The sequence below is a fragment of the Bidens hawaiensis genome, unplaced genomic scaffold (genome assembly GCF_021521415.1).
Source record: "Bidens hawaiensis isolate Kalapana, Puna unplaced genomic scaffold, B.hawaiensis_p1.1 tig00001961_1, whole genome shotgun sequence".
Lineage (NCBI taxonomy): Eukaryota > Viridiplantae > Streptophyta > Magnoliopsida > Asterales > Asteraceae > Bidens > Bidens hawaiensis.
This window is the reverse complement of record NW_027491109.1, coordinates 692,130-708,948: the sequence shown is the minus strand read 5'-3', so window position 1 is coordinate 708,948 and position 16,819 is coordinate 692,130. Positions and strand designations below refer to the sequence as shown.

The 16,819-nt window shown below is 36.9% G+C and overlaps 2 protein-coding genes across 4 annotated transcripts; one reads left to right on the top strand and one right to left on the bottom strand.

Annotated features, from left to right (window-relative positions):
• Positions 1-879: 879 nt before the first annotated feature.
• LOC143603636 (kinesin-like protein KIN-13A) lies at positions 880-5,887 on the top strand. 2 transcript variants are annotated; one of them, XM_077080392.1, is made up of 13 exons: positions 880-913; positions 1,767-2,027; positions 2,136-2,357; positions 2,594-2,785; positions 3,071-3,172; positions 3,258-3,335; positions 3,489-3,570; positions 3,674-3,836; positions 3,932-4,261; positions 4,353-4,571; positions 4,661-5,312; positions 5,402-5,467; positions 5,556-5,887. In XM_077080392.1, the coding sequence occupies exons 2-13, from the start codon at positions 1,827-1,829 to the stop codon at positions 5,736-5,738; spliced, it is 2,490 nt and encodes an 829-aa protein (XP_076936507.1). In that variant the 5' UTR covers positions 880-913; positions 1,767-1,826; the 3' UTR covers positions 5,739-5,887. The 2 variants fall into 2 exon arrangements, with proteins under 2 accessions (XP_076936507.1, XP_076936502.1); XM_077080387.1 differs by lacking the exon at positions 880-913 and having other exon boundaries at positions 1,511-2,027.
• A 2,944-nt stretch (positions 5,888-8,831) lies between these two features.
• On the bottom strand, positions 8,832-14,798 carry LOC143603652 (putative ubiquitin-like-specific protease 1B). 2 transcript variants are annotated; one of them, XM_077080404.1, is made up of 10 exons: positions 14,216-14,798; positions 13,892-14,155; positions 13,746-13,825; positions 13,573-13,666; positions 13,391-13,489; positions 13,209-13,301; positions 13,014-13,133; positions 12,811-12,914; positions 12,627-12,699; positions 8,832-9,067 (listed from the first exon to the last, which is right to left on the bottom strand). In XM_077080404.1, exons 1-10 carry the CDS (start codon positions 14,561-14,563, stop codon positions 9,005-9,007), a joined length of 1,338 nt encoding a protein of 445 aa, XP_076936519.1. In that variant the 5' UTR covers positions 14,564-14,798; the 3' UTR covers positions 8,832-9,004. The 2 variants fall into 2 exon arrangements, with proteins under 2 accessions (XP_076936519.1, XP_076936513.1); XM_077080398.1 differs by having other exon boundaries at positions 13,892-14,797.
• Positions 14,799-16,819: the final 2,021 nt, after the last annotated feature.

The window sequence follows — 16,819 nt, the reverse complement described above, 5'->3', positions numbered from 1 at the left end:
TTCCTCCTTGATGAGTTGCTGGTAGTATTCTTAGGCGAGTCAAACATGGAATGCCAAAATCAGTACGAACATCTGACATTTCGTCTTAAGAACGTTCACTCATGTATTTTGATTAGTTCCAAATATAGATTCACAAAAAACCCGCAATCGGGTGTTTTTATACCCGAGTTTTACTATCCAAACTCATACCTGACCCTACTTGTAGGGTGCATATAGAGTATGCATTTCTATACAAAAACCCGTACCCGAAACCGAACCCGATTTGTACCTCACCTTACCCAAAAATACATGAAAAACACCAAAAAAACAACCAAAAAAGGTCCAACCCCCTTAAAAAAAACCTAATATATACCCGAAATATACTCGGAAAAAACCCGAATATGGGGTTTTTCCAATACCAGGTAATAGGGTATTCAAATACCCGATTTTAGAATACCTGGTTCTATACCTGACCCGAACTCGATGCATAAGTTATAATTTTTAGATACAATATCTAAATCCGAATCCGACCCGAATATTTTCAACACCCGATTCCATACACGAAACTAGGGATTAGCAAAACCCGAGTTATGCACCTCTAGTTTCAATAGTGGTAAAAAAAATTAAAATAAAAAAGTTAATCGTATATGTATAACTTTTAATTCACTCCTTAAGTCAGTCAGTCAGTCAGTCAGTCACGTTCCTTCCACAAGGAAGGGATGTATATATAGAGAGAGAAACAATGTATGTATGTATCTCTGTAAGTATATATAGATATGATGATACAATTAATTTAATAATTATTTAAGAATGAAGAAAAGGCATTAAAGCTTCCTCCTTGCCATCATAATCGCACATGGAATCATCCTCTTCAATTCTTAACCACATCATCATCAACAATTCATTTTCCAGATCTGTTTCACGTTTTCAAACGGTACGCCTTTCGATACTCCTCCTTCCAATGCTGCTAATTATATCATATCGATTCATTTCTATCTGCATTGTTTCTTTCTTTCTTTCAACCCTATCACATCTCCATTCGATGATAACCAATGAATTTTGGATCTGAATCGTAATTCTATTTCTAATTTATTATGTGTAGGTGTAATTAGGTTTCCTTTCGGGATTTTGAATTTCAGGATATCATATGTAATTATTATTATTATTGAATGTTGATTACGTTTAATAATGTTACCAGTATTGCTTCGGATTTAGGATTTCGGTTATTTGTAGGTATGCATCTTTCTTAGGGGTGAGCACGGTTCGGTTATTCGTCTAAACCGAAATCGGTTAATCTATTTTATTAACCAATTGGTGTTCGGTTAATTGTTTTTTTTGTTTGGTTACTTTTTCGGATTTCGGTTAATTTTGGTTAGTAACCAAAAGAAAACCTGGGCTAAAGTTGTCGCTTAGAAATGCATGATATGGAGGTGTAAATACATGAAATGAAGGTATAAAACATGAAATGGAGGTATAAAAGCTAGAAACATATGAAAGTATTGATGGCGCAGTTTGGTTTGGTTAATTTCATTTAACCAAGTGTAAAAAAAAACCAATAACCGATTTTTCGGTTTTTGGTTAGGTTAGTGCTTGTTGTTCTGTGGTGATAACGTTTGTTTTGTTTGAGGATTTTGAAATTGAGAATAGGAAATGATATTGTTTGGTGTGTTGATTAGCGTATTGAATGTGTTCTGATTGATTGGAACCTGAAAGTTTATTTTGAGAAGTTATTTGGTTCATTTGTAATGTTTTTTAAACTGCTTTTTGCTTTTTTTTTGTGGTTAAAGTTTATTTAGAGGAAAGATTTTAAAGTAAAATTGGCTCCCCAACGTCGATCGCAGCGCCACATGGGCGGCCAGATGCAGCAGAGAAATACTGGCTCTCTGTATGATCAACCTGCGGATGGTGGGAACCATCAGAATGCAGGTTCTGCTAGTGATGCTGTGATGGCAAGATGGCTCCAGTCTGCAGGTCTACAGCATCTGGCCTCACCCGTGGCGGCGCCTACTGGTGTTGATCAACGCCTTCTGCCAAATCTGCTCATGCAGGTATCTCTGAATTTCTGTTAAAATTTTAACTGAAAACAATGTCTATAATAAAGTGCATGTGGTGTGCATTTGGAATATGTTTAATGTGTTATCTTATTCTGTTTGCAGGGATATGGAGCACAATCTGCTGAAGAGAAGCAAAGGCTTTTCAAACTAATGAGGAATCTTAATTTTGGTGGTGAATCTGGTTCTGAGCCATTTTCTCCAATAGCCAAAGGTCCGGGAGGGATTGGTGCATCAGATGGTTTTTTATCATCTGAGTTCAGGGGTGATTTCGGAGCAGGGCTATTGGACTTACATTCTATGGATGACACTGAACTTCTTACTGAGGTAAAAATATCTTTCTTTAGTATCTTTTGCCCCTTACACAAGTTTCCTTGTGTAAAAATGAGCACAAGGAGGGCTGATGATTTATTTTTATTGTTTGTGTTTTACTCATAAATAACATTGTATATGTCATGATTGCTATTGTTCGTAAATAAGTATGTTATAAAGTGGATGCGAAAACATGCCTCTTACATTAGTTTCTTTTGCATTTGGTGACTCGTGCTTTTTTCGTTTACCAGAATGTTACTTCAGAACCATTTGAGGATTCACCTTTTATGCCTGCTATGACTAGCGCAGTCGACAACGACTATGATGTCCTGTCAAGCCGGCAGCAAAGAGGACAAACAGATATAGATGCTTCTTATGGTTTGCCTACACTTGAAAAAGAAAGCAGCTCAAGGGAAAATAATGTGGCTAAGATTAAAGTTGTGGTATGTAGCTCCTTTCACTTATGGTCAGCAGTCCCACTTTAAGACATGTGCAATAAATAGTATATAGTTTTTGATGCCATATGTGTGCTCAACATGTTGCTTATTTTTATAACATGGAATGATTAGTTAGAAGTGATCAACTGCTTTAGGAGTAAGCCACTTATGTTATTTGAATGATTGCATTCTATTCTGGGATAATTAAATTTAAAGGAGAAACCAAGACATCTATTTGGTTAAAATGATATGTGGGAGTCGATGTGTTAATCAAGTTGATGCTAATATCAGGTGCGCAAAAGACCACTGAATAAGAAGGAACTTGCTCGCAAGGAGGATGATGTTGTGAGTGTATCTGGAAATGGACTAACCGTCCATGAACCCAAGTTAAAGGTTTGGACATTTCTTAACTTGAAGTTATATTAGTTTTCAGATTCAACAGGTAAATAAAAACTTTTTTTAATTTTTTTTTATAAAGGTGGACCTGACTGCATATGTGGAGAAACATGAATTCTGTTTTGATGCTGTTCTTGACCGGCAAGTAACCAATGATGAGGTAATATTTCTAAAGTTGATCTTCAAGTTGCATCATCTTTTCTTCCAAGTAAATTACAATTTACAATCTTTATGCAATGCAACTGATTATGCTGAAATGTTTAAAACTTTAAATGTAATTGTGCTACTTAATTCAATGGTTTACCTAAAACAGGTATACCGCGAAACTGTACAGCCAATCATTCCCATAATATTTCAAAGGACAAAAGCAACTTGTTTTGCTTATGGTCAGACAGGTATCTTAGGATTTCTAATCCATTTTTTGAATATTATTAATTTCTGTTTGCTTTTTCTGGTATTGTATTAAGCTGAAAGTAAGAGAATATTCTTTATATGCAGGAAGTGGTAAGACATATACAATGCAGCCATTACCTCTTAGAGCTGCTGAAGATCTTCTTAGATTATTACACCACCCAAGTTACCGTGATCAAAAGTTCAAACTATGGCTTAGTTATTTTGAGATCTATGGTGGAAAGTTATATGATCTTCTGAGTGATAGAAAGTCAGTACTCTACCTGATAACTGTTTTACACACTTGTTTCTTTTAGTTAATGTTTGGTTGATTGATTTTAAGTTATTTTTTTTATATTTTTGTAGGAAACTTTGCATGAGAGAAGATGGAAGACAGCAAGTTTGCATTGTTGGATTGCAAGAATTTGAAGTCTTAGATGTACAGATTGTTAAAGAATACATTGAGAAAGGGAGTAATGCTAGGAGTACTGGCTCTACTGGTGCTAACGAGGAATCGTCAAGATCACATGCAATATTACAATTGGTTGTTAAAAAACACAAGGAAGTAAAGGAGACTAGAAGGAATTTTGATGTCAATGAATCCAAAAATGGGAAAGTTGTCGGGAAAATCTCGTTCATTGATCTTGCTGGCAGTGAAAGAGGAGCTGATACGACTGATAATGACCGACAAACACGGTAATCTGCTCACATAAGCACTCTTTTTTACCCATTTGAGTCGAGTTTCCTTATTGTAATGCTTAATCTGTATTATATGTGACCATTATAGGATGGAAGGTGCAGAAATTAACAAGAGTCTTTTGGCTCTTAAAGAGTGCATTCGTGCACTTGATAATGACCAGATTCATATCCCGTTTCGTGGAAGTAAACTAACTGAAGTGCTTCGTGATTCGTTTGTCGGGAATTCCAGGACCGTAATGATATCTTGCATTTCACCAAATGCTGGTTCTTGTGAACACACTCTCAATACCCTGAGATATGCTGATAGGTATTTTTTTGTTTTGTTTTGTTTTGTTTTTTTAAATTCTGTTATCTTATTTTCTTATTACAACATATTCTAATACATTGAAATCACAGGGTTAAAAGTCTTTCAAAAAGTGGAAACTCCAAAAAAGATCAAACTGGAAGCTCACAAACAACTAATAAAGAATCTTCATCAGCAAGTATGCTAGTTTCCTCTGATGTAGATGACAATTATCAAGAGGAAAAAGTTGTGGATACAGGTAAAAGGGGTCCACAAAGATCATACAACGCCACATCAGATTTTGAGAAACAACCACCTCCAAGTTCTTCAAACTATTCCTTCAATACTAGGGATTATCAAGAGGAAAAACTTGTGGACACAGGTAAACGAGGTCCACAAAGATCTTACAGCACCACAGCAGACTTTGAGAAACAACCACTTCCAAGCTCTTCAAACTATTCCTTCAGTAGTAGGGATGACAATGACTGGAATAATCAGAAAGTATATTCGATGCCAAATTCATTTGATACAGAAGAACCCGTGCAAAAGGTATCACCGCCACGAAGAAAGAGTTACCGAGAAGAAAAAACCGAAAGGGGTAATGAAAAATCTGACAAATTTGGGTGGCTAAAACGAGACGGTTATAATACCGACATTCCATCTTTTGGTAATAAGCAACAGGGATCAAGTATCCCCAGTTATATGGCAACAAAACAGTCAGAGTCTGAGCAGCTTCAGGATGAGAATGTCAATGAATTACTAGAGGTATGTTGTCAGTCGATCTCTGATTGACTTTGACCATGTTTGACCTTGACTTTCAGTTACAGCTTTAAAGAGGATTTATGGTTTTGTAGGAAGAAGAAGCTCTAATTGCAGCACACAGGAAGGAGATCGAAGATACAATGGAGATAGTACGCGAAGTAATAATAATTTTATTTAACTGGTACTATCACATACTCAGATTCATCTAAAACCGTATAATTAATAGTTTGATTTTTGGTCAACCAGGAAATGAAATTACTGGCAGAAGTTGAGAAACCAGGCAGCCTTATTGACAATTATGTGACCCAATTGAGTTTCGTGCTGTCACGCAAAGCAGCAAGCCTTGTGAGCCTTCAAGCCCGCCTTGCTAGATTCCAGCACCGACTCAAAGCACAGGAAATACTCAGCCGTAAAATCGCACCTCGTTAATACAAACACGCGGGTCAAAGCACTGGTAATTCTATGTTACAGGTCAAAATGGGTCTGGTTTTTTCTAAAATTAATTATAGTAGTTTGTTTAAAAAATTAGACTATTTTACTTTGCATGAAGCTTTCAACCTCTTTGACTTGTTAGAGATGAAACTACGCTTTATGCTTTGATTGTTTTTGATTTGTTGCGGTTTGCAGAAACAGGTGGCATAGCGGATGGATGTGGGTTGTGGATATTTGATTGGGTGAGGTTTGAAAGATATGTATTGGTTTTTGAATGGTGTTGTGGGGAGATTTGGATTTTGCAAAAGACTTGTACAAGACAAGATAGAAGTGGAAAAGAAATAGAAACATAAAAACTAGTGTTGGTGGTGGTTTTTATGTAATATTGAATTACAGCTTCCAACATAAAACTCAAAACTAGTTCTACTCACTACAAAACTATTGTTATTATTTTGTTATATGTATAAATGAAAAATATGTAAGTTTCGTATATCCCAAATCGTTCCATTTTGAATTGCATTGTCATGTATTCCATTAGTTTATTAGCATACAATTTTTTGGGCCCATTTTATTACATGTCGCCGACAAGCTCAAGCTTAAGTTAAACTAAGTTAAACAAGTCAAGTAGCTCGTGAGTCATACTCAATACAAACTAAGTTAAAATCAAGTTAAGCATAAACAAGCTCAAGCTTATATGAAGCTCGTTTAATAAACGAGCTAGAGCCTTCGCATATCATGCTGAACTAGGCATGCAAAGCTAGGTGAGCTTAAACTAGCACATTACTTGCATAGTTTCCTTTGATTCTCTAGCTTGTTGCTAACGTTATCTTTAAATTGAATGACACCGCTCTAAAGAAAAACTTATATATTTTTTATTTAATTATATATATATATATATATATATATATATATATATATATATAAAACAATTACAAAATGTATATCAATGAAATTATTAAAGAATTATAAATAATAAAAAAGCCAAATCCAAGTTAGAAAAACCACTCACAAGCCAAACTCAAGCTTAAGTGAACTCAATGTCGGATCGACACCCTATACACCTCTAATTACATGTCTCCATTTACCCCCAACAATGAACCAACATATATTTGTCACATCTGCATTGTTTCCAGTGGCGTACCCACCCTTTGAGTAGGGGGGTCGGCCGACCCATGTGAATTTTTTTTACTGGTATATATGTGTTAAAATCCCGACCAACCCTGTATAATTTTGACCCCGACCCATGTATGATTTCGAGAGCGGCACAACGACCTAGTTGGAATTTCGAGAACAACCTTATGAAATTTGAGACCAGCCCTAATAATTTCTTTTTTACATATTTACAAATTTAATTATATAAATGCATGTATATATATATAATATACCAACTAAATTTGAGTTTAATAGGAAACATTTTAAATACGAGTTTAAGCAAAAATGCTCAATTAATCTATGCTTAATTTTTAAGCACAAGTCTCAAAACTCTCGACTTAATCTACATTTAAGCTATTTTTTTTTTAAAAAGGAGTATGATGGTAGAAGTAGCAGGTCAGATAAATTTAATGGATTAAGGGTATGTTTGGTTGGAGGTAATGGAATGAAGTGGGAATGGAATGGGAGAAGGAATGGAATGAACAATGGAATGAAATGGATCATTACCATTCATTTGTCTTGTTTGGTTAACCTATGGGAATGAAATGAATCAAAAGTTAATGTTATTTGGTATCCAAAAAAATTATAGGAATGAAATATAAATAATAAAAACACTTTTTTCTGTAAGTTATTTAAAAAAAAAATGGTGGTGGTAGTTGCGGTCAGGCGTCAAGGGCGGTGGTTATGGTGGTGGTGGTGGGAGGGGTGGCGGTGGTCAAGCAATGGTAGCATTGGTAGTGATGGCGATGGTAGGGTGGTGGTGACGGTGGTTGAGGTCAGGTGGTGGTGGCGGTGGTCAAACGATGGTAGCATTGGTAGTGATGGCGATGGTGGTTGAGGTCAAGTGGTGGTGGCGGTGATAGTCAGGCGGTGACGGTGACAATGGTTGCGGTGGTTACGGTGGAAATGGTAGTGGTGGTTACGGTGACAATGGTGGCGGCGGCGTGGTGGCGGTGGTAGCGCTAGTGGTAAGGTGGTGGTGGTGGCGACGACGGTGGTGGTGACAACGGTGGTGGTGACGATGGTGGTGGTGGTGGTGGCGGCGGCGTCGGAGGTGGTGGCGGAGGTGGTGGTGGATACGGCGAAGATGGCGGCAGGTGGTGGTGGCTATGGTAGTGGTGATGGTTGATGTTGTTAGGTGGTGATGTTAAGAAAGTATGGTGAATGAGGATGGAATGAAAAAAAAAGAAGACGGGTGGAAAGAAATGGTTTTGATGGAATGGGATTCCATGCGTAATGGATGATTGCATTCCATTAAGCAACCAAACACCATATTTTTCATTCCCAAGCAATGAATCATTCCATTCTCTCTATGATTACTGCATACCAAACGCTACCTAAGTGTTTTAATCTAAAAAAATGTTTTGGCTATATATTATTTTGGTCACTTACTTCATTTGCATTGGTGTATTGTTTATTCGTTAATTGAAGTTAGACCTCGCATCATTATTACCCATTGCAATCGTATGCGTTGAAATTTGCTTTTCGGCGATGGAGTACGTGAAATCTGATTTGCGTAATCATATGAGTGATGAGAGTTTAAATGATGGTTTTATTTATTTCATTGAGAAAAAAACTTGCTTATAAATGTCCAAACTAGATGATGTTTTGTTTAGATTTCTAGAAAATGAAACCCTGTATAGAACAAAGCTAAATATATTGTTAAATAATTATGCATTTATAATGAAGTTTCTTGTACTTTTTTTTTTTATATAATGCTGTGTTTGATTATCATTTTTTTCTATTTTTTTCTATATATATGACCGACGCAATTCGACCCGACCGGATAGTCAAAGCGGACCAAAAAAGATTTATACAACGATGGTTAATTGTGTACGGATACAAAAACTTTCTGACCCCCGTGAGAAAATTTCCAGGATCCGACGATCGTTTCTTTAACTTTGTAAATTCAAAATTTTTGTAATATATAATGATATACATTACAGTAGTCAATTAGAAAAAAAGCCAACCAAGCCATTAATATAAAAATAATTGGCTTCCTACCCTCAATTCACCTCTAACCAAAAAAAACACAGCAAATTCTGCCATTGTTGCAAATCACTCTTAATGTTGTATGGACCAACATGTTTCAGGCTTATTTATAGAAACTTTCAGTTGGCTCTCAGTTCCAATATTTCCTTGGCTGTCCTCAATCTAAAATATGGCATGTGCTCCTGCAAAAATAATAAAAATAAAAATGTCAACTTTTAATCATTCATATACTTAATACAAATTTTATGTCTTCAATGAAATTTCAACTAGGGGTGTGGCATGAAACTAAGAAAATGGATCTGTAACTGAAATAACCGAACCCAAACAACAACCGACGTTTTGGTTTTATGTTGTGTTAAATCCGAAATTTCGGTCTGGATTCGGGTTTGCATATAATTAAACAGGGAAAACCTAACAAAGCCGAATTTATGGAATTTCATTTATTATATTGAATGTTAAAGTAATTTATCAGATGTTAATAAATAGTGAAACCCATATATATTAGCCTAGATATATAAAAATCTATTAATCATTATTTCTGGATAGGTCAATTTTGACTATGTTTATCATATCGGGTCAACAGGTAAATTCAAAAGGGTAAGCGAAAAAGAAAACGGTAATATATATCAACACTTACAACCTTTTAGATCACTTTAATTTTAGAAACTTAGTTAGTGTTGTAATAAATTGTTAGGATTAAACGCACACACGAAACCGAACACACACACGAAAGCAGTAAACGAACACGAGGATTTAACGTGGTTCGGTCTAAACTGACCTACGTCCACGGGTGGCAACTAGGTATATCTTTATTGAGTGACCAATATTACAAGTACATAATGTTGTTTATATAGAGACTGAACTAGGGTTAGTAAATTATTATGCAAGAAATCTAAACCGGGCCGGGCTTGGGCCCGACCGCCCACACCCGTCTCCTCTTTTGACTTCATATAATAAACCGGGCCAACAAGGCCTACGAACCCAACAATCTCCCACTCGGAGGCCTTGAGTACTCTCGTCTGCACTCCTGATTGTACTTCTGTAATCTGAACATTAAACTTCTTCTAGTTGCCACCGCCTTCTCATCAATTAACCTGAAGGCCCGTTGAAGCTCCCCGGAGCTCCAACACGTCAGTCACGGCTAAAACTGCCCCTGACCCGTTCTCTGTCCCTACCGGCTCCCACTGTAACGAACTACCGGATCCTGAGATAACCTGAGAACAAACACTCTCCATATTCAGCAAGTAATTCATTGGAGAGACTTTTACAGCTGGAATACTGGTTTTCTTAATCCACTGTCGACCTGGAACTGTAACTGAAACACGAACCGTGCTCCCACTGTCACGATGTCCCCCAACTGATTTAACCTTTCTAGCTCGTTCATCCTGAATCTTCACTTTGGCTCTGGGTTTGTTACTTGCAAAACGAACCTTCTTCTGCCCACGAGATTCTGTGAACCGGACTTTGTCTTTCACCAAAACTGGATCCACTCCTTTCGATGACATATCGACCATATACAGCGAACCCATTTTCTTGCCACGAGCAACCACGAGATTCCCTTTGACTACCTTCCACTGCCCATTCCCGAACTTAACATCGTGCCCTTGGTCATCCAACTGCCCAACTGATATCAAACGTTTCTTCAAACTTGGAATAACCCTCACGTCTTTCAAAGTCCAAGAAGTACCGGCTGAAGTTATCAAATCAACGTCTCCCATACCCGTAACCTCTAAAATATCATCATTCGCTAGTCGAACCTTTCCAAAATCCCCAAATTTAAGATTCTTCATCGTTTCACTACAGTGAGTGGCATGAAACGATGCACCAGAATCCATCACCCAAGCATGAACGCTACTCTCAACACTACAAACCAAAGCCTCATCACTACTGACCCCGTCATCTGTGTCGTCTTCTGTAACGTTCACCTCTTTCTTACCATTCGGACACTGATTCCTGAAGTGTCCTTTCTCTTTACAACCCCAACATTCAATATCCTTACGAGTCTTAGACTGACTCCTCTTCCTGCTCCCACTGCCTCGCTGTTTTCCCCTACCTCTACCTTCTGTGACTAGCATATTGCCTGATGATTCACCTGAACTTCTGCGTCTTGAATCTTCTCCCAGAATCAGATCTCGAATCCCATCGAAAGTAATATTTGTAGACGAACTACAAACTGCAGTCACTGTTTGCGACCAACTGTCGGGCAAAGAGGATAATAACAAGAGACCTTGAACTTCATCATCAAACTTAATGTCAACTGACACTAAGCGGGACAAGATCGAATTAAGATTATTGATATGAGTTGTAACTGACCCACCCTCTTTCATTCTTGTTGTCACTAGCTCTCGGATAAGATAGACCTTATTCGCTGCCGAAGGCTTCTCATACATGTTGGATAGTGCGTCCATCATACCACGGGCTGTGGTTTCTTTCATGACGTTAAACGCCACATCTTCCGACAACGACAATGTAATACAAGCCCTAGCTTTCTTGTCTAACTTCTTCCAATCTGCTTCTGACAACTTTTCTGGTTTTTCATCCTCAAACACTACATCCAAGTCTTTCTGACAAAGTAGTGCCTCAATCTGCATCTTCCACCAACCGAACTTCTGTCCGTCAAACTTCTGTATCGAAACCTTTCCGTCTTCTGCCATGGCAATGACTAAAACGAAAAACTGGATAAAACAGAGACAGACACAGCAACACGAGCCTGAACTTAACGATTGTTCTACTGAACTCTGTTAAAAAATCAACCTATTTATACGCAGCGGAATATCGAACTGAAAATCAGAAATTGAAACTTTAAACTGAAACGATAAACCTGACAAACGCGGTTGGCACTGGTTCTAAGTTTCTTTAAATTTCTTCTGACTTGAAACTGTTCTTCAACGAAAATAGGATCTTGATTCGCTGTTATTGACTCGTACTTTGCAAAGTAGGATCTCGACTCGCAAAACTTCTGCCTTCTTTTCAACCTTCCGGTCGATCGCTGGATACGTCGGCTAGCTGCCAACACCGAAAACCTAGATCGACAACCTGAATCTGACCTGTGGCAACTGGTGGCAGCGAAACCTAGCAGCAGTTAGCGGTAACGCGGCGGAACCCTAGCCCCGATCACTGTAGCGGCGGCGCGGTACTGTAGCGGCGGCGGTACTGTAGCAGCGGCGGTGGAACTGTAGCAGCGGAGCGGCGGCGGCGGAACCCTAGCGCAGTAGGGTGGCGGCGGCTGGATGGTTCAACGTGTTCTTCGCGTGATCTGAACCTAAGCTCTGATACCAGTTGTTAGGATTAAACGCACACACGAAACCGAACACACACACGAAAGCAGTAAACGAACACGAGGATTTAACGTGGTTCGGTCTAAACTGACCTACGTCCACGGGTGGCAACTAGGTATATCTTTATTGAGTGACCAATATTACAAGTACATAATGTTGTTTATATAGAGACTGAACTAGGGTTAGTAAATTATTATGCAAGAAATCTAAACCGGGCCGGGCTTGGGCCCGACCGCCCACACCCGTCTCCTCTTTTGACTTCATATAATAAACCGGGCCAACAAGGCCTACGAACCCAACATAAATATACCTACTTTAATAAGATTTACCGTACTAATTTTTTGTAATATATTAGCACTTACAACCGCTTAAATGCTTGAGATTTAGTTATTATTGTATTAAAAAAAGAAGATTTATTTATTACAATAATATGGTGACTTCGTTTAAAGAAGGGTTATCCTACCTGGCTGAAGCATAATCCTATGCCCCTGCTATAGAAGTCTGCGTACTTGATCATAAACATGCCACAGTCATACCTGCCAAGAAACAAAATAATTAAATTTTCACCCAACAATCTAATATTGCTTTTTCCGTAAAACATTAAAAACATCATTAATTTTCTCGAATAAAGTTCTTGGTATACACACCCGTTCTCTTGATTAGGAAGGTCGGTGACAAACTCTTGATCCCAAGAAGTAACATCAATGCTTTTACCACTCTTATCTTTAACTTCATCCGTGATGTACTTGGCCTGAACACATAACACCACATAATAATATTATATCTTAACAGGTCAAAGAGAATGACAAAAATAATGTTATGCACAAAAAGACATGTAGGATTGACATACCAACATTCTCAAAACTTTCTTGTCGGCTCCTCCAAGCGAGTCAAGGTACTGGAATTTTTCTTCCTTTTTGTTAATAACAGCTAAACACCAATGTATTTCTTTATGGATAGGGACAAATATCTAAATAAAGCTAATATCAGCATACCAAGAAAAAAAAAATTAATCACAAAAATAGCAAGTAGTTTATAATGTCACCTTGTCACACTCAAATAGACCGTATCCCAACTTCTTTTGGGTCGTCCATCTTCTTACTGAGTTATAATCATATCCATTCTTTCCACTTACCAACTGCCAAATAAAAACATATAATTGCAAAAATTAGCTTAATAACGTATACATACTGCCAAAATAGCCAAATATATATTTAATTAACCAACCTTCTTGTAGAAAAATGTGTTGAAGAAATGGCATTTCAAAAACTTTTTCGGCTCCCTATTTTCCCTCTCTTTTAGCAACTCAAGATACAAATTGATAACCTGAAATAAGATAATCAACAGCGTATGCGCACATACATAATACGTTAATGCATTCAAGTATAGAACTTATAATATATAATCACCTCATCGTTTAACCATGCATGAGGACTCAAACATTGCAGAAGTTGCCCCGTGATCGTAATATTTGAGTTCTCATGATTGACCAAAACCTTATTCCTACAAATTTGGAAACACGTTTAATAAAAAAACGTCCTATCGCAAAAAGTAAACGTAACACAATAACATCGAAATTTACCGATCAGAATACAATAAGGCATTAGCAACCATTTCCTCTTCTTCCTCAGTAAGAGGCCTAAAAAGGTCATTTTCCACATCCTGAAATAACAAACAAACTAATATAATAAACCAACCACTAAACATACAAATTCACAATCTTTATACCTCTTTTTTCTTAACCGGACGCGCTTGTTGTCGTAAAGCTAGTTTCGCTTCCAGCAACTTGATATCAAACCGTAATCTACTCAAACTCGGATCCCGTTTTTCAACCGATTCATTATGCAAATTCTTATGTAAAGGCAACTCATCATCTAAATCAATAACACCCTCCTTTTGATCCAATTCCATATACCTCGCCACAATCTCCCGTCTCTCCACCGACACATTATTACTCTGTTCTTCCCTCTCATCCTCAACAATCTCAATCACCTCAACACTCGAACCGCCCGAATCATCCTCATCATCATTGTCATCATCAACATCAATTACCTCAATACTCGAAGTACCCGAATCACTCTTCACATTTTTACACCTTCTAATTGCAGGCTCTCTTAAATTCTTACACTTGGAAAACAGAGCATTACCCAAATCACCAAATAAACCCAATTTTATATCGTAAAGTCTTGAAAGTTTGGCAGTGAACCCACTAATAAACCTACACGGAGCATGAATCTCTCTTAAAACCCATGTTTTGGGATAAAGACCGAGTCTTGAAACGTTACTGTGAGATGAAGAAGAGTTCAGTTTCTTATTAATATGAAGATTGTGATCAAACCCACATGGTGAATGTTGAGATGATGCGTCACGTTTGTTTCGATTGCTGATTAATGCGCCCATTGTGACTGAATTGGGGATATATGTGATTTAGGGTTTTGTAAACCCTAGGATGGATAATTGGGAAATTGGTTGATGTTAGCATGCAATAACGAGATGGAATTGAAGATGGTGAACAGTAGACTGAGAATTGATCGTGAATTTGAATGAGGTTTTTGGTTTACGTATTTAGGGTTTATGTTCGTAATGTGTAAAGGGGGTAATGACTAATGAGTCAATGTGTAACCTCAAGAAACGGTTGCCGGTTAAATTTTTAAAATTTAAATTCTGCGCGATGCAGCGGGAGTTTGAACACATACATTGTTTAATCACGTAACAAATATGAGTGTTTATGGTTCGTTTAAACCTTGAAATCGTTTAAACCGGTCATTGGTTTGACTTCTTTTTTCTTTTTCCTTGTTTACTTTCGGTTTGTTGGTCGGTTTCAAAAATTTCAAAACGTAGTGAACGATTCGTTTGTGATTTATACTGGAAACCGGCCACATGAAACCAGACCAAACTGTAAATGTTGAACGCATTTTAATTTTCTTTATTATTAATTATTAGATAGTTTTGTTATATATATTAGATATAGTTAAAATGTAATTGAACATAATCTTTTTAATACAAATAACTTGGCTATTACAACTTTAAATTAATCTAATTGCAGTACAATTCTTTTCGTAATTCTTGTTATTATTTCACGTTGTAGGTCTTCCATTAATGTTTACCATTTATATATCTAAAACTATCATTCTTTATTATGATCATCTCAAGTAACATATTATGTTGGTGTTTAGTTAAAATTGATGATACAGTTAAATTAATAATTATTTTAAACTAAATTTATTGTTAAAGTTTAAAGTGTGAAACCAAACTGGAATCAGGCCGTTGGTAACGATTCGATTTCAACTTTCAGTGGTTCAGTTTGGTTTTGGAGAACAAAAAATCGGTATTAACGGTTGGGCTCACAAGCTTAACTTAAAAACCATCAAAACCGATACTGAACAACCTTACCTGACATATTAATTTATTCAAATTGAAAAAAATTATAAAATATCATATTCAAATTAAAGACAATAAAATGCCCGTTTTTATGGTATAATTTTTTATAAAAATATTAACGTATGAAAATGTTATAGTCGTTTAAAATCATGGGTGGGAAGTTAGTTACTTAGTTTAAAAGTTAAATTAAAAACATAATATGGTTAAAAATAAGGGACCAAACTTGTAAGTTGAGGGATTGTGTTTAAAAGACAAGTTTACACATACTAACACATGTATATTATGCATTAGCATTTGTAAAACTCTTAAAATCAAGCGTCTTAATTTACCTTTTTCTCATGTATTCATTACCCTTTTCTCATGTATAACCGAGTACTTACAATTACTAGCTCTAGCATGGCTTCTGCAACGTCTCACATCTACTGGAATTATCTCCAACATCTATATTTGAATGACTCTATAACAGGCGGTTACAATATATAACTTTGGATTGATTTAGTAAAGATGTTAACCTTTTACCATTATTTTAAATTTTGCGCGGGTATTTTTGAAAAAAATATGTACATATTATACTGCAAGACATTGGCTTTCACTTTCTGAACGGGACATTTATCTACAAATCTATATTTAAAAGAAATAACAACAAATATATAATAAAAACATTGACATGGAAATAGTGGACACAAAGCCATTTCAACATAAAGATGATCTACAAATAGTGCAGCTACATAGTATTTTCTATCAATGATACTTCATTTGCTTCTGAGTTCTTACATAGAAAATATGAGACCAACAACATTAAGATGAAACATAAACAAACATGTATTCTGAGCCTTCTCTTCTTCATCGTTCTCATCTTTTCCAGTGGTAAACAACCATTTTTGGTAATTCTGAATCACTAACACACGATACGTTCTGAATGCATTTTTTGTTCACATTTGTAGGAGCTTCAGGGGCTACAATTTCGGTTATCAATGATTGTGGCTTCACTGTTTGGCCTGGAATTTCTGGCAGCCCTCCGGTTTCGAGCTCGCAGGGGGGAATAGGCACACCTTACACACTCCAGAAGTATGGCAGGGAAAAATCTGGGGCAGGACCGGTTGCATCTTCAATGGGTCAGGCCATGGATCATGCAAGATCGGTGATTGTGGCTCCGGTGAAATGGAGTGCAACGGAAGATCAGCAACTCCACCTGTTACGCTTGCGGAGCTCACCATTACAAGATTCAAAGATTATTACTATGATGTCAGTCTTATCAAAGGCTATAATTTACCA

Coding starts and splice junctions, on each gene's coding strand:
- LOC143603636 (XM_077080392.1), top strand. CDS start 1,827: ATGGGCGGCCAGATGCAGCAGAGAAATACTGGCTCTCTGTATGATCAA. Junction 2,786..3,070: donor TGGCTAAGATTAAAGTTGTG/GTATGTAGCTCC, acceptor TGCTAATATCAG/GTGCGCAAAAGACCACTGAA. Junction 4,262..4,352: donor GATAATGACCGACAAACACG/GTAATCTGCTCA, acceptor TGACCATTATAG/GATGGAAGGTGCAGAAATTA.
- LOC143603652 (XM_077080398.1), bottom strand. CDS start 14,563: ATGGGCGCATTAATCAGCAATCGAAACAAACGTGACGCATCATCTCAA. Junction 13,826..13,891: donor GTCCGGTTAAGAAAAAAGAG/GTATAAAGATTG, acceptor TTGTTATTTCAG/GATGTGGAAAATGACCTTTT. Junction 9,068..12,626: donor TAGGATTATGCTTCAGCCAG/GTAGGATAACCC, acceptor TTATTTTTGCAG/GAGCACATGCCATATTTTAG.